A 21,373-nucleotide genomic window follows, 5' to 3' on the forward strand; every position below is an offset into this window, starting at 1 on the left:
TCAATAGGTGGCACCAGTAGTTCCAAACAAACCCATGGGCCTGGTGCAAACTGGACCATAAATCAATGACAGTTTGTCCAAATGAGACTTGGGGGATATTTTTAATTAAGCTGTTGAGCCTTTCAACTTCTAACGGTTTGTGTTGGCTCGAACCCCAGAATTGCTGCTTGCGGCTATATTTTTCTATTTGTCTTTGATCTGTTTTTGAGTCTTACATATAAATGTAATTTTCTCACAACTCACATTTCTACTCAGTATTATTAAGATCCTGTCACTCAGAAATTAATTAAACAAAATCAAATCAAATTTTCCATCAATGTTGGGAAGCAAAAAACCCAGAGACTGTCTTCACAATAACACTTTTTACTTGCTTCTTCTACCTACAGTTTGAGCCAAGTGGGTGGATAACATATTCACTTTTGGAACTAAGAAAAACAAGAAGTACAGAACATATGGAGAAGGAAACAGAAAAAGAAAGTGGAGGGACCACTCTGACATCCCACATACAGAGAGCAGCGATGAAACAGTTGACGGGAAGCAAGAAATTAATAAGGTGAGAGGAAACAGATGTATACCATTTCTTCCTTTCTCCCTCTCAGTCACCCACAGATATACACTGTTATATAAAAAGGGAAAATAAAACTTGTTGTTTTCAGTCAGTGTTTGATGGGGTAAGACTGAAGGATGTTTCTTCTTTTGTTAAAGAATGTGATTGCCTGTCTTGTTCTGCTCTCTGCCTTCTTGAGTCTGGCCTGGCTGTTAAAAAAGAAGACGAAAAACAAAAAGAAAAACTAAAAAAAACCCTAAACCTGTCACATTATCTATTGTGGGGACTATGATGCCAAATGCGAAGATACTGGAATCTTCACTTCCATATCACTGTTGTTGCAATGCTGTTTTGTCTGGCACAGTTAATCAGAGACATTTTAAGCTACTAAGAGTATAGAGAGACCCCAATCTGACCCAGACACAGACTTTAAATGGGCTTATTCAGAGTTATTAAAATGATTATCCATTTAATTACCACAATGGACTCCTACATCTCCGTCTCGAAAATGTGCTTTCTTTAGAAACTAAGGAGAAAAAAAAAGTCTCTACTGTGCTGTCTGTATAATGCTGTCTGAATTGTGCTCTATTCCAAAACAAGTCTGGCAGCTGTATTAATACTCTTAAACCTTCCAGGCCAATTTATGACCCGATGCTGTCTTTGCTGCAGGTTACAGAGGCCATTTGATAAGACTTCAGTGCCAGGGGTTATCTCGCTGCCAGGAGAACACACGCTGCACCAGAAAGGTCCCGTTGTGCTGCTGTCAGACAATTTTTTTCTCCTCACTAACACACCGTGATATGTGGAGCATTTCACATTAAGGACATAATATGTGAATCAGTCTTTTCCACCGAGATTTTGCAGTTTCATTCATTTATACGCCAATTACTGCAGCCTTTGAATTTAACTATTGTTCTACATCAGTGACTGCTGCTCCGTTTCTATTTTCTTCCATCTCACATTTATCATTTCGCCGTGCTTTTGATGTAGCACACTGACACATGAGGAATGATGACATTAGCTTAAGATAATATGTCATACTCTTTATTCTATCCGACCCTCAAGGACAAGCCATAGGGCAGTTAGCAAACTCAACTTGACTTTGTCTTTTTCTAAAGGTACATTTTGGAAAGATATCCTCCATTAAAAATATATACAGTATGATTGTATGGGTGGAAAACCTCATGTCACATTGATGTGACAGGAAGGCTTTTATATATTACTGAACAACAAAACCTTTTAATCTTTCATTTGCACTCTATGTCCTTTTAATGATTTTAAAGCAAATCATTATTTTATGCTGTAATCTTATATTTAATGCTCTATTCTAGTATTTTATTTCTCTCTTTCTATTTTTCTGTACTTTGTTTTTATTATTAGTGTGGGGGGTGGGGGGATGGGGGGGTTAATTGTATGTTTTAATGTTTCTCAAATTACATGTTTTTGTTTTATGTAAAGCACATTGAGTTGCCATTGTGTATGAAATGCACTATATAAATAAAACTGCCTTGCCTTGCCTTGCTGGTATAGAAATTATTTCATATGTGGCTTACAGAGCTGCTTTGAGTTGGATTGTGATGTTTGAAGAAACAGTGAAGATATTAATTGACTTAAAGTCCACGCTTATGCTCTGACCTTGGTGATTCCCTGCAGGAAAGCCTCCTTGGCCAGCTTGGCAGGGCCGTCCAGTGACTTGCCGTCGTCTTCTGGGCCCCAGCTGGCACTGTAAATGTGGATATGCTGAGGATTGAGGCTGAGAGAGTGGGCCTCTACCACGTCTGTCACCTCCCCATCCAACATACGAACTCCTGTAAAATACACAAGCCACGCAGTACAGATTAAGACACAGAATTGGAGATGTGAGAAGTGGCGGAGAATGACAGATGGTAAAGAGATAGTGAGCGTGTGAATTTTAGCTTCAGATGGGAGGAAAGATGTCAAAACCTGAGGGAAAAAAAAATCATGCATGAGATGACAAGTAGAGAAAAAGTTGTCATAGAAAGACAGGGAGAAATTGGTCAGACCAAGAATTCACATTTTATCTTCTGTCACAAAAAAACATAAAAAAAACAAAACAAAAGAGGAAAACAGGAAAAACAAAAGACTTCACAGGAAAAAACAACAACAAAGGCTTCACAGAATTTCATTTTTAATGAGTAACCATATAAAGTGTCACACACACTCATGCTGCTCCAATGAATACTACACTATTTTATCTTAACATAAACAAAAAAATCCAGCTGGTTTTTAAACAAAGACAGTCCCGTCGTCTGACCCCTACAACCACACGGTAAGGATATGTAGACAAATCTAACACACTGCAGGAAAGAGGAGAGGCACGCACACACAAACAAACACACACACACATATAAATGAGCTGGGAGTCCACAGAGCCTTCAACAGACTGCTGTGTCCATAGGGTAGCACCAAATGTCACCTTTCATCATACCTGAACGCAACCCTGTCTGAGCCTTTGAAGTGAGCAGCCTCAGATCAGTCCTCTGAACATTAATGGTTGTAGAGAGGCATGAAATGAACCACTCTCAAATAAGGTCCATTACTGGGAGAGGACCCCAGGACCCTCAGAGGCAATACTATGACTGACGACGTCCACATTAAGACTTCAATAATCCATTCTAGACAACCTGCCTGGCCCCGCAGACACAAACACATGCCGGTAGGGATGCAGTCAAAGCAGTAATTACTCTGTTGGCGTGGGGATTCAGTGTAATGCAAGTTTGAATACTGAGTAGCCTGAAAAAAACATAGCTGGGCTCAACATGCAACATAAAGCACGATGGGCCCCATGCAAGAAGAAGAACTCGTATGAACAGATTTGTTCTTAAGATGCAATGAGGAGTGACTTCAGAACATTTGTGGCATTCATGAATTTTCTTGTACTTACAATTTTCTTTTAGATAGGAACAAAATTTACAAGTAGGTCAGACCTGTCGTATTTGTCATGAATAAATAATCTCTACCTTTCTCTTTAAAGGAGAGAAACACCTGTTTGACTTCAAATTATAATTGCCCAATCAGAATACATTTTGAATTTAAATATCATACTGACATTTCTTAAATTTTTTTTTATATATATAATTAAAAGAAATTGAATGCAAAATCGATATTCTGTTTTTCAGATGTTATGATTTCGTATTGCCATATTTTGGTGCAGCAACTTCTACATTTCAGTAGTTTCTAGGGAACTTGTCTCACTCCGACAGCTGCCTCTGCGTCTCCTGCAGGTGTTCAGTATCCTGTTGTGTTGCAGCTGACAGTCTGACTTCACCTGTAGACTATAATATTCTCCCCTAATATCTCTGTGACTGGCACATCCCTTGACCGTCTCCCATCATGGAGCACTTTGCTTTAGAAAGATGTTTTTTAGGATCTAACTTCATGTCAAATCATTTCCTCTTTACTTTTGTCACAGTGCAGAGCTGCTCTGATGATAACTTAGCTGGAGTCACACTTTGAAATGGTTTCGGGTCTCCTACTGTTTAGTATTTCTAGAAGCAGAACTCCAAGTATTTTTTTTTTTTTACTCTTTAGGAACTTTTGGTGAATGAACGTCGCCCACAAATGGAGCAGAACATGGAGCCTTATATGGTAATTTCAGAGGATTGGATTATGCTGATCTGATCACATCTCACAAACAGGTGGTAGTCATCAGGCTATTTACATCAAGTTCAGGCAGTTAAGACAGCTTGTTGAATCCCCCATAGGATATTTTTTTTCCTCTTATTGCTTTTTTCAAGAACAAATAAAAGAGTAAAATAAGAAAACATTCTTGCTTGAGGCCAATTGTTTGCTTGGTGATCGTTATGTGCAGGCTGCTGTATTGCGGCAGTAATCATAATCACTGTCGTAACAATTCTCATCAACTTCCTGCAGCTTGACGAGTCCTTATTAAGCCCCTGCTGTGCCAGTTCCATGCTGCTTCAGTAAGTCGGAAGTAGCAGGTAGAAAGGCAACTAAGCTCCCAGAGGGAACACAGGTACATTAGGTGGAAAAAAACACCAAGTGGGCAGAGGAGGGTTAATTACAGGTTTTATACACTAATCATTGCTCGGTAAGGAAACACACATTTAGGCGTTCTCATAAAAACGGCTGCTTGTGTTCACATGTACGCACACTCACACCATCGTAATATGGGAGCAAATCACAGCTGTTTATAAACAATGGACTGACCCCATGACGTGAACAGATTCACAGAGGAGTAATCTATGAGAGCAGAGCCAGCGCACCGCACCGTCGGGAGATGAATGGTAATGAAGACAAAGAAGGAGAGTTAGGAGTAACATCTGTGAATGGGACTGCTTAGGGCTCCGGTGAGTCTTGTTGGCTGCCGTCATGTCAGTGACAGATTGTTTGGTGACAGAAATTACTAAAAGCCACCTCACAATACTCTATCAAGTGTAATCATTTTCAAGAGAGAATCTTCTAATCTAAATTAGTCATTTTCTTTCAGATTGAATTGTGATCACAGGTGTAAATTAAACAAACCTCTCTGAATATCTTGTTTTGCAATGCATATCTGAACATGCTGACAGCTCTGTTACTGTTCAAACAACAACCTGCACTAACTTTAATGCCAGATCATTTACAAAAGAGGTGAAAAGAGGTGAGTTTCCTCAGCATCAACATACAAATAAATGTAGGTTGTTGCCTCATTTGCAAAGGATTAAACAAAACACTTTAAAAATTAAACTTTAGTTTTTATCTAATTGGTTAAAGAAAGACTAAAGTTTCAGTGCCAGATATAGGTGAGCTTGTTTGAATAATACAAATAAATCTGAAATCTACAGTACATGTATATTAGCACTGTCACTGTCCCCAATGATGATACACAATCTCACTACTGTCCATATCTTGAGGATGTTTTGCTCCTCATCTTAGAGGCATTTAATACTTGTTCGATTGCGTCGCTCTTTATGTTCAGGCAAGAGTCGTTAGAGCGACGCTTGGGTTTTAACAAGCGCACAGCAGACTTAATGAAGTCATGATATACTCTTTCCCAGAGGGAACCTTGGAGAAAATGATGAAACGCTTTTCTTTTCAGTGGCGATGAATCAAAGACAACTCGCTGTACGTCTCTAGCACACCTGATCTTTTTCTACATGTGCATCTGAACAATAGGCTGTCAGTCAGTAAAGTAAGAAGGTGTTCATTGCTCAGTGGATCCAGAGAAAAAGAACATAAGGATGTCAGCATTTAAATCTTTTATTGAGTCTATAATAAGCAGCACAGCTATATTTCTGCATCTGATTCACGTCCCAGAATAAAGAGAGCTGAGCTGAAATTCCCTTTTATGTTAATTAGTTTGAATGTGAAAATGATTGTGCATATTATTTCTCATCAAAATAACATTCAACTGATTTAAATGAATATGATTGCTAATTAAATATTGCTCCTAATTAAAATCCCAGTGGTATGCTTCACTCACCTCCAATTTTAGCATTATAGGCCACCCCAACGCCACACACACCGTTGTTAGCTGAAGCTGCAACTTCTCCTGCACATCTGGTTCCATGTCTGGGAAGAGAGAAGATTCAAAGAGGGAGAAGAAGAGAGAGAGGAGAAAGAGTCAATGAAAGGGAGACTAATGAGGAAATGTATACATCAAACAGGAACATTACACTAACTCATCTAAATACCGATAGTAAAAACAAGCAGTTAACATTTGGAACCTCTTGAACGGAGCAAGGTTTTTACACAATACTGTAGCTGAAGTGATGCTAAAAATACGCAGCAGTTAAAAGAGAAGCACAAACCCCCGTGGCCCTATTGTAAGTGCAGCAGACTCATGTTTGAGTTTTAACAATGAGTGCCAGAAGGTCTGATATGTTTTATCCCATTTCAGGGCTATTCATTTGAAAAGTTTTATGATTCAAGGATTTGCTATAACACAAAAAAACAAGTTTCACGGTGAACATGAGGTGCAATTAGAAGTATGCAGGACACACTCAACAGCACTAAACCTTCACTGCTGTATTTCTGTGCTCCATCAAGCTTTGAGAGGTTTCAGAGGACGAGCAAACACTTCACATATCACAATCATACATCCAAAGAAACAAACTGCATTAAGCATTACAGTGTGTGGAGCAAGTGGAATTATCCCTTGACGACCAGATGCCAAAAATGTTTGTTCTTTTGTTTGTTTTCCTAGATGAGTTGAAGGCCAAAAGAACATATTTTCTCAGTTGGCTTCTTATCATGAGCAATGGGTTGGTTTTCCAATAATAAGACTCTCTCTGCCAATGTTTGAACAGCGTTGGTTGTTTTACATGAGATGTGTGTTTGTGTGTGTCTTATACTGTAGTTGTAGGTACAGTGTCATATATGTAGTACAGTTATAGTGAATAGTTGAAGTCTCACACTTGTAAAGAAGTGCTGTGTGCTTCTGTGCACCAGATTGATTTGATTTTTTCCCCAAACTTAAACTTTATCGTTGCTTAATTTGTCATAAATAAAGTACTACTACTACTTAAAATTTGATCAGAGTTAAAAAAAAGAAGTGTTTTCATGCATTCCTATCAGTGTTGGGTTGTTTTGATGCATCTGTGGGAATCAAAGACTATAGTCAATATACAGTATTTCCAGTATACTCTACTGTACAAACACGGCTTATTCTGAGAGCTCCTTCTTTCTTCTATCTGATTTCTGATAATAAAACATTGGAAATCTTTCCTCCTGCTGCACAGGTTACAGGGTTACAGGATACAGGCTCTTCCAATCACACATATCTGAAGTAAAACCTGGGGACAAATACAAAGACCTGTCTAAAACTAACTTTGCCACAGGCCATCCAAATGAGATATGAGATTTTATCGATGTACATGAATTATTCAGAGTCCCTCATTAATACCTTCAGTCTTGAGTTGTAGAGAACGGACAGGTTCCCCACAGAGCGTTGTCTGGAGCACATACCACTCCAACTGTTGTTTTACAGCTGCATTTTTCACAAAAACTGCTGTTGCTACATAACTGTCTGCTGAAAAATGGACTCCCCACAAAATAAGTCCCAGATTAACCCTTCGAGTTCATACGGTATTGTTCTCCAGGGAGCTGTCAAGTCACCATCAACTGCTGCCATTAATCCAATCTGAAACAAGCTAGTTAGCCATAAATTAATTAGCTTAGTGTTTTTTCCAAAAACATGCTCTGTCAATCACAAAGCACTTCTCAGAAGAAACAATGGTGCTGCCCCAGTAGCATACTGGTCAAGACACATACCGCTTAACCACAAAGTCCACTGTTAGAGTCCAACTTCACACCCAGTTTTCTGTCCCGCTACACTTTCAACTATTAAATAAAGTCAAAAACACCAATCAAATAATGAAACAGTGAAAAGTTTAGATTGAAACCTTTACAGCTTCGCATCACTCCTGGCAAAAAAAAAAAAAAGAATCGTTTGTGAAATGGATTTAATTTGTTTAATTGACTTTTGGGGTTGAGGCGGTGTGATCAGACTGTGAATGGGTGAAACAGAACGGGCATTTGGCATTTAACACAGGTCATTAAGATTTTCTCCTGATTACAGTACACATATCTGATTAGGAGGTGGAGTTTCACACCACTCTCTGGGACGTGCTGTGTGAATGTTATCGGAACGAAGCTAATTACATCCACAGTATTGTTTTGGAAGAGCTAAAAATTACTTCCTTTTTGATCTCCCGACCTCCCTCATGATGAGGCAGAGGACAAAGTCGTTTCACAGGGTCAGAGCACGGCTACGCCTCCAGCTGGGATCCTGATTAGAGTCTGTGTAGCTGTGTGATATATTACCCACCCGCTAATTCACAGTTTCATTCCCTCTAACATATTTTACCAGAGGATCAGCATGGTTTTCTTCTTAATCGTCCTTCCTTTTTTTTTTAATAAGCTCAGAGTTTATAATGTAAAAAAAAAAAAAACAGAACACAGGACAAAAGGATAGTATAAAAATGAAAAAACTAAACAAAGTTGCAGTTACATGTTGCCCCCTAATAAATCATTTATCACATGATCCCGTTGTCACCAACTATAAACATTTAAAGGATTTTTAAACAAGCACTCAAATGATTTGAAAGGGTTCATTTTTCAGTGACAGACGTACCCTTACACAAGGACCTTGGTACAACACGTGGCAGGGTGTAATACATCAGGAATGCAATTAAATTGTTCATCATTGCTATCGAGAGGTTAAACTACATTGTTTTACAGCTAACTAGCTCATTTCAGATTGTATTAATAGTGGCAGTTGATGGTGACTTGACGGCTCCCTCGAGAACAATATATATACTCAGGAGTTAAATTAAGACTTGTTATGTGGGGAGTCCATTTTTCATCAGACAGTTATCTAGCAGCAGCAGGTTTTGGGAAAAATACAGCTTCAATGACCCAATTCACGTTAATGAATTATTAAAACAATCAGTTCATAAATATGATTATTAAAGAAACCTTCAGCGTATGAATAACCTTGAGGCACAGTCACAGTTCATCAGATTCTATGCATGCTGATTTCTGTACGGTAGAATATGTCTGTGTCCATGTGAAGTGGCCAGAGTACCTTTTGGTAAGTATCTTTAATTAAAGCACTAAAAGACACAAACCTGCCCACTCATCACATTTTAGCTCCCCACTATGTGACTGACAATGTCTGACTGACTGGCCACTCGTCAGTCAGCTCGTCCACACAAATCAATTGTGTTATTACGTGCTGAAACACTGCGGAGTGGGAGCTGAATGGTGACTGTCAGTCATTTCAACTCAGAAACATTTCAACTATTATACCACTAGCTCTCATGCTAATCATTTGCATGTAAGTAATACTTTGTTCTCATGCTACAAAAATATAAGCACATACACAAATGATCACATTTACTCACATTTTTATATTTTAATGTACTGTGTGTCTAACAGAAAACACAAAGTAGATCAGATCTGTATTTGAATGTATAAAAGTTCCTAAGGGCCAAATTTACAGAGAATGGATTGCACTAATAGCACAATGAACTGCACAACATTTGCATCCACAATCTGCCCTGTTTTAAAAGTCCTATTCAAAACACATTGGGCTAATGACATGCCAGTGCAAACAAAGACATTAGGTTTTACAGCTGAGTGCATTTTGTCCTTGTTTTTGCATTTGATTGAGTAAGTTGAGCTGTGCTTCATTTTGCAGCACACCAATTGGTCCATGATGAAAACTACAGAGAGCACAAACGCCTCAATTTCTGTGTTTAATTGACATAGGTGTGCAAACACAGACCTCTTAACAGTCACAAACCAATTTTCATGTATTTTGCTTATTTTACTTTACTAGTATTTTGCATCTTAGACACAATCTACTGAAACGTCAAATGCCAGAATATAACTATAAATGTGACTCAGGCAGGTTAGATAAATGTCCAAATCTTAGAATAATGTTGTTCAGGTGTCACTGATATGTATCTGTGATTTAACAGAAACATCACTATTGATGATTCCTACAGCTGGCTGCAGCAGCACACAGCAGCTGAAACAATAAATGCATATTCAAACTGAGAAAGAGGCTGTGCACATTTAGGCGTGTGGCACAGCAGCGCTAACTTAATTAACACCAGATCAATTGGGATCTGACGGCAATCAATGTTCTGTGATCTGTTACACATTTACACAGGTCAGCTGTTACACAGATTCAGCTTTATATGGTGGAACTGTTTGTAATAAAGCAGCGCCTTACTATATGGATAAATTGTATGGATGATTCCTGAGCTCCGTCAGCGGTGTTATTTTTATTTTTAAATCCGAGATAAGCCCACAACACCACTTGATCCCCTCCTGTCTGACTGCAGATCTCACCCTTAATATCATTCAATATCAATTCAATATCATTCAAGCTTTATAAGCTTGAAGATTTGAAGAGAAAGAAAGAGACAGAAAGAGAGTGAATGTGCTCACAGTTAACACTAAATATCTGAAGATGCTAACAACTCCACCCTAACTGTGTGAAGCAATTACCACCGGTCTTTGTGAATTATGCTGTTTTTGCAATGAGGCTTATTTGCATAGAAAGGGGCCAATTTTGTGCTCAATGTATGAATATGACCTAATTTAAAAAAACATGTCCATGGCACAGGCGCCCCATGATGCTATTTGCTTGGCAGTGTAGTTTGCTGTGCATTTCACCCTTTCTGTGTACTTTGTGACTTAAACAGTTTCTTTTTGTCTCATTTGCACAGGTTAAGTGGCGGCAAAACCCACACAATCCTAATGTCGATTTGGCCTTTTGTGCTACCACTGTAATGTAATGGAGTGAGTCACTGCTGCATGCCAGTCTGAGTCTGTTTTAAAGGAAATATATGGTTTATTTGAACCTAATGTACTTCTAATAAATGTAGCTCTGCATGTTCTGCTAGCTCTCTGCTGTTCTCTTATTGAGATTCTGGAGATTCAAGTGAATAAAACCTCATGCATTATGACGGTTATTGGGGTACCCTCTGTCAGCCTCTAACTGCACAGGAACTAGCCACCTGTAGTAGCATCATGGCTAAAAGTAGAAGCAGTATAGGGAACTATATGTGGAGCAGTTAGTTCAGCGTCTGTTCCTGCGAGAGAAGTAGTAACTAAATAAAATGGTTTGCAAGCTTACAAATTACAAGGATAAATTAATAAGATATACACTGTGCAGTTTTCATGGACTACAGCTGAATGATGGAGACTTACATACTGTAATTCCTCACACAGTAACGTGTTGTAATCACATGAATGTTTGGTCCAGCCGGCCTTGCTAATTTCTTCCACAATTTTGATAAACACTGTAAATACATTTGTAGTATTTACACAGCAGTGATTACTCATCCATGGACACTGCTAGATGTTCCAGGTCTGACAGCAGTAGGTCCCTACTCTGCAGAAAAAAAAGTTATCCTCCTCACTCGTCATAAGAGGGCAGTTTCTCTGAGGTAACCATCACTTTGCCTCGTCTCCCCTGACAGTCCTGTTGCAATTTTGCCTCCATTTATCATTTTTCTTCTTCCATACATTTCATCTCCTCTCTGTGCACTCCAGCTCAAACAAATAAGCTTGGCCATTCAAAGTGACATGACTCACAATCATCCTCAGATTAGTCTATAAAATAATCCATCATTGCACTTGCATTTTTTAGTTTCCTTACAATCTAACTGCAGTGACATTCAGCTTTAGACAAGCACAAAAAAAGTGTGCACGGATGAATACGTGGGTGGTTTGGTTGCTGGCTAACCAAACCAGATAGTCAGAAAGGAAAAAAACCTGAAAAAAGGAGTGGAGAAACACAATGACGGCAGATGCTTCGACACAGGTGCGCTGCATGGTCCAATCAAGCAATTAACATCCAATCTTTCTCTGTGGTTGATTCTGATTTTGTTTCAAGATGGCAAGAGGAAAAGATCTATGTGACTTTGAATGAGAGTTGATTATAAGGGCACGGGTGGCAGAAGCTTCACTGACACAGACTGCTCAACTGGCATCTGCATTTAGATCTAGGGAAAAGACATCAGTTAATAAGGTTGGAAATTGTACTTGACAACACACATTTGATGATGCTTTTGCATTAGTATGATAACTAAGGAATGCAAGGTTTGGGTCTACTTGTCCCTTTAGAGGGTGACTTCAAATCAATACAAAGTTCTGAGTGATCACTTTTTATCTAAGATGAAACATGTCTATCCTGATGGGAGTGCTCTCTTCCAGCATGACAGTGTCCATCAGGCAGGAGGGATCAGTGAATGGGTTGATGAGCGTGAAAATGATGTGAATCATATGTTATGGCCCTCACAGTCACCAGATCTCAACCTAACTGAACACCTATGGGGAATTTTGGAATAATCTAAATTTTGAAACGTTAAATGAGGTGTTTCATCCCTCCAGTAGAGTTGAGACTTGTAGAATCAATGCTGAGGTACACTATAGCTGTTCTGGCGGCATGTGGTGGCCTAACACCTTACTAAGACACTTCATGTTGTTTTTTTCTTTCATTTGTCCTCAGTCTGTAGATTTCGATGCAGTTAGCCATAATGCTGCTACAGGTGGCTGGTTCCTGTGTTTACTTTCATTCAGACTCCAAAACAAACATTTGAAGCGATTCATGTAAAAAGCATCTTCTTTTTCTCTAAGAAATGATACTTAATAATGATAAATACAACTTTAGGTTTACACTTGTTTGTTTACTATAGTTACATTTTAAAGCAGCACATTTCCTTTTGCGCTGTTGCTCATTTTCTCTCTTTGGTACACTGCTGAGTAAACACAGAGGACAGTTCAAATAGCAATACATTCTTTAACAGTGCTTTTATACACAGGCCAGAAAGCCTGCAACCATCCACACTGGGCAAAAACACACAGTCAGCTCCAGATGGCTTGGCCCAAAACACTACCTACTAGCAGTGTGTAGGCATTTGCAGTTGAAAATGAACTGCAAATAGGACCTTGTGTCAAGTGTCATTGAATTCATTTGACTTAGAATTAAACAAACAAAAGAAAAATCCTGGCTTATAGTTTTATGTTAAGAAATAAAGATGCTTCAAGTTTGCAACTCTTTTATTTCTGAGCAGTACAACTGTGATTAATTTATAAATTAGAATAAACAGTTAATGCTTTGATATGAGATCTCTAATATCTGCATGTATAGTTATTATTCCATGCAAATGTCTTTGTATTACGCACATATCTTGAGACCAGGGACCCAGAAGCCTAAGACAGGCTGTACACACCAAGATGCAGTTGTTTTGAATACTATCTACAAGTGCACGTGTGTGTGCGCGCAAGTGAGTGATTGGCCTGGATCAAATTCAGCAAAAACAGCCAGACAAGTTGAAGACGACTTATTGTGCTCATTTTCACATTTTCAGCTTTTTATTCTGGGACTCCAGAAGTATTTACAGGACATGAAATGTGTTCCTCACCAAATTAGTGGACCTTCGTTAGTGGTGCTAAAAGCTGTTCAACCTAACAACACAAAACAAATTTGGAGCTCCTTGTTCAGCAGATCTGTTAGAAATAGTGCAGGGAGGAATGGTAAAAGCAGAAACAGCCATAGTGATGATGATGTTTGATCAAAAGCTAAAGATGACCAGCACACCTCTAACAGGTAAATGACCTATTTTACTTTGTCAGGCTGTATAATTGAAAAACACTCACAGTGTGCCAGCTCAACTCTTGGCTTGTCATGACTACCTCTGAGACAATGGAAAAATGCCATGATGTTAGCAGAGTGAGCAGTGAACTTGCACGCTGTCATGGAGCACATGAAAATGTAGAGAAATCCCTCACAAGCTGACCTCGACTCTGCCTGTAAGTAGGAAAACATGTTGGAAGCAGAGCATTCAGAACCTCACAGGGATTCTACAGTACATACATGTTCCTCATTATTTGATACTTTGGCCATGTTTAATATGAACATCTGATTCTGTAATATTATATAGTATTGTGTGATATTGGTCTATCGGTGTCGGCATATACATATAAATGTGCCAATATTATATATATATTTATTTTTTAAAGTTATATTGGTAGCATTTTTATGTATACTTGATCCTTGTTCTTATTTCAAGTTGAACACATGTCAACGTGTTTTTTTTATGTACACTTATTTATAATTATTATATTCCAAGTGAAGTTCACTGTTTCAGGACACTGATGTCATGATGTTAGCAGAGTGAGCAGTGAACTTGCACGCTGTCATGGAGCACATGAAAATGTAGAGAAATCCCTCACAAGCTGACCTCGACTCTGCCTGTCAGTAGGAAAACATATTGGAATGGTCATTGGTCATTTTATACAATAAAGGTTATTGTAAAAACTGTAACATTTCAAGCTTCCATTACATAGCTTTTTCACAAATGTTTGATGACCACATTTGAGGAATCAATGTATTAATTTATATATTCTGTATAAGATTATTGGTTTATAAAAGATTATATCAGAATTCATTTCTCTCCAATATTGGTATCAGTATCAGCCCCAAAAATCCAGTATGGTCCTATTATGTATAACTGAAAATAGGAAAAAAGCATAATAGGTCCCCTGTAATAAATTCCGGGAGGCTCAGACATGCCAGAGGAGACAAAAGGAATTTAGGACAATTTTATCTGTCAAATGTCCATTAAATTAAACCATTTCCAAAACACTTTACCAAATGCCTTGATTCTATTTCCATTTAAAATAGATTGCAAGAGGTGACACAGCGATTACTGAGGTCAGGAACAAGTGTAGATTCAAAAGATTGAGAAAGTTAAAGTTTGAACAGAGTTGTGAGAATACAAAAAAACCCATTAAATATAGTACAGCCTAATCTCAGAGAAAGACAATAAATAAATCATTAGTCTGTGAGCTACAAGATGGCAAATACTTTGTCCAGAAGATATCCTGTAGAGAAAAGACCCAAGAAAGCTTACACAAATCTTAGATAAACGTCTACTGAACTACAGTCGCTGGAGCCACACAACCAATGTGACCTCCCTTATCTTATCAGAAGCAGCAATGGGAAGAGAGTGAGGTAATGCTTTTATCTCTTTCCTTAGGACAATGCACCATATTTGGTCTAGTAATTGCTCGCATTTACTGGAGAAAGCAGGAATGTCATCTAACACAGTCACTCTGATCATGATGAACATGAGGGGCATTTGATCTAAAGCTGGATTTTTTCCTCGACGCATGGAGTTAATGGAATGTCTGCTGTAGATATTTATGGTGTAGGTTTTGATGTTTAAGATTTCACTTGTTGATAGCACTACAGCAACAGTAGACAGATGTACTGTTTGTGAATCAGGCAGTATCGGGTTTTAATTATATTCCTCACTGTAAGTGTGTTTTCATTCTTTTACTTACTTTATGACACAAGTGGAAGCAGGTCTGTCTTGTCTTATTGCTTAATACCAGTCTACTCTAAATAATAGCAGTTTCTGAAAAAGAGAAGACAATTGAGCTTTTCTTCATATTGGTCATTTTATCTTTACTTGCAACATCTACCAGCATAGACAGAGGAGAGAACACAACGGGCCAGAGATAAGCAATCCCAGTTTTGTGGCCCTGCCATGGAACATCCCTGCTATATGTGTAACACCTTCAAGGAAAACTATAAATCCAACTTCAAAGGGTACTTCAGTGATTTAGTATAGTTCTTCCATAAAGTTGGGGGACTCACAAGAGAAAAGAAAAGTCAAAATCAAAAGGAAGAGGCAGACGTATCCATGTAGTCCCTATGGGTTAATCTCTAAAAACAGCATTTACATGTACAGTATGTAAATGTTCTATGAGTCATTGTTTACTGATGGGTGATGAGCCCAAGCGCATGCATACACTTGTTTGTGTTGTGTTATATGGGGCATGTGTGTTGAAATATGCATCTCCCAAGTGTGACTGATGTCTAACCCATGCTTGGCTTAACTGTAGGATCTGTCGGTTGGTGTTGCCATGTTGGTTTATATCTGTTTTTAGAGGGACTGAATAGGGGCCGTTCATTGGAGCTGCCCAAAAGGATTAGGCTATTTTCTGCTCAGCTCAGCTGTGGCCTGCGGCAGGTCTGTTCAAATGGTTACACAGGAGTGTGAAGTGGAGATCCCTTCATTGTGCGGCCAACCACAGAGTTTCTGTCTCCATCCTTGCAAAGAAGACTTGTTTCAAATTCCAAGGTTTATTTTTCTTTGGTTTGAGAAAAACACTCACACAAATTATTTTTTATTTCTGCCTTCTTACAGTGGAATTACAGTGGGCAGGGGAAAACTCGTTGTCAGTCCATTATAAGGCATTTACACATAGACATACTAACTGTCATGAGCATTCATACCTATGGGCGATTTAGACTCTCCAATCCGTCTGACTTGCCTGCCCTAATGTGGGAGGACACTTATGCAGACAGTGTAGAAAAAAAGAAAACTCTACAAAGACGGGGCCAGAAAAACATGTCATTTTTTCCTGTGAGACAGCACAGTAAAAGCTGTGCTGCTCTCTGAATAAAATATTATGGCCAATGCGGCAATACAGTAGGAGAAATACTTTAATGATGCTACTGTGGTTAAAATGACCGTTGCCCAATAATAAGATATCAGAGAAGGACATAAATGAAAGCAACGCACATCAATTCAGTTATTAGATAGATTAAATCTCCAAAACAATAAAGCATGATTATATCATTCTAAAAGGCTTAAAAGCAACCAGAGTAACACTGCATAGCATGTCTTAACTGGACTATCTTCACACACCGACACACCTGCTTTAACATCCCATTCATCAGTATCTAGTCAACTGAGCAGGGTAATTATTGACTGACTAAGTGATCAACAATACCTTGTAGAATAGTGTTTGGCATAAGACTGTCATCTTTAATCACTGTGAGCCATGCTTGGTCAAAATATTTAGACAACAGCAGCTTTTAATCACACTGTCCTTTCCACGACCAAAAATATGAGTAGGAAAGAAGACAGAAAGCCAGAGGAGTCAGGTTTAAGAGTGAGGTCCCTGCCAGCATCACCTCCTCAAGTCTGCCTGGCTGTCTGGAAAATAAACAAGCCAGTCTCCAGTAGAATAAACAAGATGGAGGGAAGCAGAATTACATTATTCAGGTTTGACAAAGGGTGGCAGCTTTGTAAACAATAATTGATAAACTCAATATAAACAGTGGAGGGAACTTATCTGTGGCATGTGATGGCCAGAGTAAATAAAGAAAAGAGGTTTTGTGTGCAGGTCCTCTACTCTGTTCTTGTTGTCTTATTGTTCTGTCTCCAACAAGAGTCTGAGAAAACTTTTGTAAAACTGTCAAGCATCGGGCTCAGAATGACAAATGAGGTCTCATAATAGAGCTTCCACAAATTTCCTTTTCATTAAAGTACATTCACTAGACAGCAGACTTTACCTTTTTATCTACTGGCAGATGGCATGCTCCTCAAGAAGTCTTGAGAAACAATTTTTCTATTTAGACACTGAATAACATACTGCATGTTTCTCCTACTTCTCTTATGTCATAAAATATACTTGACATAAGAGTATGAGGATGCTTGAAGAATGCCAATTTCCACACTACGCTATGTTCTACAATGTGTCAGCAGTAAAGCCAACACAGCGCTGGTGCGACCTGCTGTGTCAGACACTGTAACAGAGGCGCTAAAACAGACAACGCAGGAGGAAGCTGTCGTTTTTCATTTGTACTCTCCGTCCGTGTGATTTGTCCTGTATCATCCCCCTGACGATTTAGGTTGCTTATATCCAGCTGTGGCTGTGTGGAGGACAGACCAGGGGCCAGATGCGTTAATGAGGCATATACACAATACACACACACACACACACACACACAGAGACTATGCATACACCATTTCCAGTACATAAATTGGTATTTGCAAACACAGAATGTGCAGTGTGAATGAGAACACCTCATGCATTCTTCAAACCAGATGTACATGTTTTGCTAAGGGTGATGTTATTTAGGTTGATAACCAGCTGCACTGATTGTGTGGTATTTTGTTGTTTTAGCTTTTGCACAGATATTTGTTAAATGCCGATTAAAGGTACCTTTCTAAACATAACAGTGATTCATGTTTTTTTTATTTTTGGAACTCAAATTAGGCCGTTTATCAAATTTTATTATGCTGTTAATGTTCTTATTATTTTATTCTTAGTTGTGTCATGTCGTCTAGAAGTGATTTAGATACGAGTGCTACAAACTAATGGTTGATTACATTTCGGATATATCACTGCCGATGATGACTTACAGGTCCATGTGATGAATTAATGATATGGGCGATATATGGAGCCACATAGCCATTCATAATGACAGCTGTTCCTTCTGTTGAAGAACCTCACCAGTGCAAGGCAATTGGTGAAATGGCACTTCTTTCCTGTTTGTTTCTAGGACAGGTGTACAGACTGGTGGAGCAGGCTGAATTGGTGTGAAAACAGTTGGTTTAGGGCGTTTCTTCATCCATTCATGGCTGATTGTGAGAGTGGAAATGAGGCTCCTGCAGATGGGCCGAGTTTCTCAATGGCCAAGATTGGACAAAACGTAACCATGATTATGCAAGGCTTTAAGAATAAGATATATTTCTGGGTCTTTATATTCACAGTTTTAGGCATGAACCTACACAGAGTTTTATGCATCTGGCCCCAGGTGTTTTCATTATAGTTCATATGCTTAAATAGGGTACTTATCAGGCCTTAGAAGCCACTTTTCTATCTGTGTCTGGTCAATAACACAGTGCCTATTGAAAGTATTTAACCCCACTCACATTTTCTCTTTTTTTCTGTTGTTGCAGATATAATTCATATTAGGTTGAGATTCCTTTTAAATGAATAAAGTACACAAAATATACCTTGGTTACACATACTTAAATAAACTACTTACCACTTATAACGAGTAATTATGCTAATTAATGTTGTGTTCAACAGTGAAGCCAAGAAACATTGAACCTCCAGTCTGTCCTCTGGCACAGCTCTAGGTTTGCTATTAACTAAGATAAAAACAATCAACTGGAAACCACTGATGACAGATGAAAATCTTTTAAAGACAACTTGCACAGAGAGAGATTTAGGAATAATTTGTTAATATTAATATTTAAAAGCTTCATTAATGAAAGATGTTTCATAAATGTTTCACATTCAAGAAATAGGTCAGAATATGAAGAAGCGTATTCATCTCTTTACTGATACCTTCTTATGCATTTGTTTATCATTCATAAACACATTAACTAATAATAGTGACCAATATGGGTCATACACTGTTGATTCTTTTCAAACTGTAAAGTAGGCTTTTAAAAGTCATCTAATATTTTAGCTGTTAATAATTGCAAAAAGTTTCCCCATTCATCTATTTCAGGGGATGCCTGCCCAACCTTGACTAATGTCATGAGACATTAAATTTAACTTAAGATGAGTCCTCTACAATGACTGGTGCAGGTGCATTAACCATTTTTCTTATCCAGGAAATTTCTGCTGAAGAGGCAATTTTATAGTCAGAGAAACAAAAATCCATGTGCCATCAAGGACAGAGCAATCTGGTATGGGGAGAGAAGCGTACAAACACTTGTCTTAGTCGTTCTCAATGCCAAGATCCAGATTACCCACCAGACCTCTTTCTTCATCTTCCTAGCCTTGAGCTTAGTTGCTGATGGTTTAGTTTGGACTGAAGGACACATCAGGCCTTTCTAGCATGCCATTCACTTTCTAATAAAGCTTGTCCCTACACAATGTCACAGTGCAGGCATGTGGATCCAAATTAATCGACCCCTGTGTTGGCTATAGGAGCTAATAGGTCGATGCAGTGTGTGTGTAAACGTGAAGATGAGGGGGCAGTAAGGCAGGTCAGTTGCTATGTTTGGTTCTAAGCTTGTGCTTTGACAATTTAAAAGCATTTCTTTATCTCCAGTATAGGGCACTAAAAACAATCTAAAAGACTCTCTGAAGATAAAGGACAAAGTACTTTAGAAAATTACACTGACTGACTACCAAGTGATCTCTGGTGAGCACTACTACACATCTCATCGATGACAAATCTGCACAGTAGTGTGTAGTGTTGATGTGTAATAAATATGGTTTGATATAGGTACGTATGGTAGAAGTTACAGACACAGCACAGAAAGATAATTTTCCTTTATTCCTCGGTTTCACACAGTCAGGACTGCAGGGGTCTTAGGAAAGTTTAAGTGAGTCTCAACTGAATGCTATTTACTTCAAAACATCTATGTTTTGAATTGATTGATTCATAAAAATCTGCAAGTTAAAAATGTTTTGGAGTTATAGATGAAACTGTGGAGATCAGTATTTTTTTATATAGGCAACATAAACTATAGTATGTTCATCACTACAGGCTCAATGACAGCTGCATTATTGTTTTAGGGTTACAGCAAAATTATACTGTGGTCTGATCTATTGCTCTATAATTTTTTTGTCCAAATGAGTGATTCTGAACAAGGTCTAAAAGTATCAATATTTGTTTTTTTTGTGCTCATAAAAGGTATTTGGGGAAAGAAAACAAAGAGCGTATAGCTTTAGTGACAACTGATTCCTAGGCTTGAAATAGAAGGTAAAATCAATCCTACTATCTTCTGCTGTGCACCCACCCCCTACATCCATATCATACTGACAAAATAGAGGAGAAGTGGAAGAAAGCAAAGGAGAAAAAAAAAAAGACAAACACTGTCATGATGGAGAACAAAATGGATTACCTGCTTGGCCTGCCTTTAACCAGCCTTCAACTTAGCCAGTACCCACTTCAACAATATCTGCCTGAGCTGTCAACTCATGACTACACAACCTGAGAAAGTGAATTCGAAAATCCGCTGTGCGTGTCATCAGCACAAATGAACTGGCCTTCATAGCTACGGAAAATACCCGCCTCCGGCTCTCCTCTGCTTTTTGTTGTCCTATGAATATATTCATATAATCTCATTGTGAGGGAGGTTGTGAGCATTACTCACTGTCGGCCAGTATAACTCTGTGGTGATTTACATAACTCGTTGGGTATAATTTGTCCATAGGTCATTCCAAACACCACAGCTCCACACTGTAGACACGGAGACACACCCTTGCTTTTCACTGCACGCCCATAAATTGATCCAGCCCAAGATAATTGCTTTGGTAATTCAACAGACACGGACAGTAGAGTGTGTGTGAGTGCAAATTTGCGCATTCTGTGTTTTTATTACGTGCGTGTGTCTTTCTGAAGTAATAGTATGGTACATTTGGGGTGGTGAAGTGAACCAGAAGTAGAGAGTTATCCCCTCCAGTAGTGCTTTGTTCCATCAGCAGGACAGAGTGGGATCTACTTTACACTGACAGTAAGGGCCGGGGTCGCTCTGCATGGTTGCTCAAGCTTTCGGCAAGAAATGAGGCCCC

The 21,373-nt window shown here is 38.6% G+C and overlaps 1 protein-coding gene across 2 annotated transcripts in view; it reads right to left on the bottom strand.

Annotated features, from left to right (window-relative positions):
* Positions 1–21,373, bottom strand: part of furinb (furin (paired basic amino acid cleaving enzyme) b) — an 86,305-nt gene that overhangs the window by 11,447 nt on the left and 53,485 nt on the right. For both annotated transcript variants that reach the window (XM_053318680.1, XM_053318681.1), the window contains exons 7-8: positions 5,994–6,082; positions 2,183–2,355 (exon numbers count right to left, since the gene is read on the bottom strand). In XM_053318680.1, the coding sequence (XP_053174655.1) occupies positions 2,183–2,355; positions 5,994–6,082 (262 nt within the window). The remainder of the gene's footprint in view (positions 1–2,182; positions 2,356–5,993; positions 6,083–21,373) is intronic.

The sequence above is a fragment of the Scomber japonicus genome, chromosome 5, assembly GCF_027409825.1.
Source record: "Scomber japonicus isolate fScoJap1 chromosome 5, fScoJap1.pri, whole genome shotgun sequence".
NCBI lineage: Eukaryota > Metazoa > Chordata > Actinopteri > Scombriformes > Scombridae > Scomber > Scomber japonicus.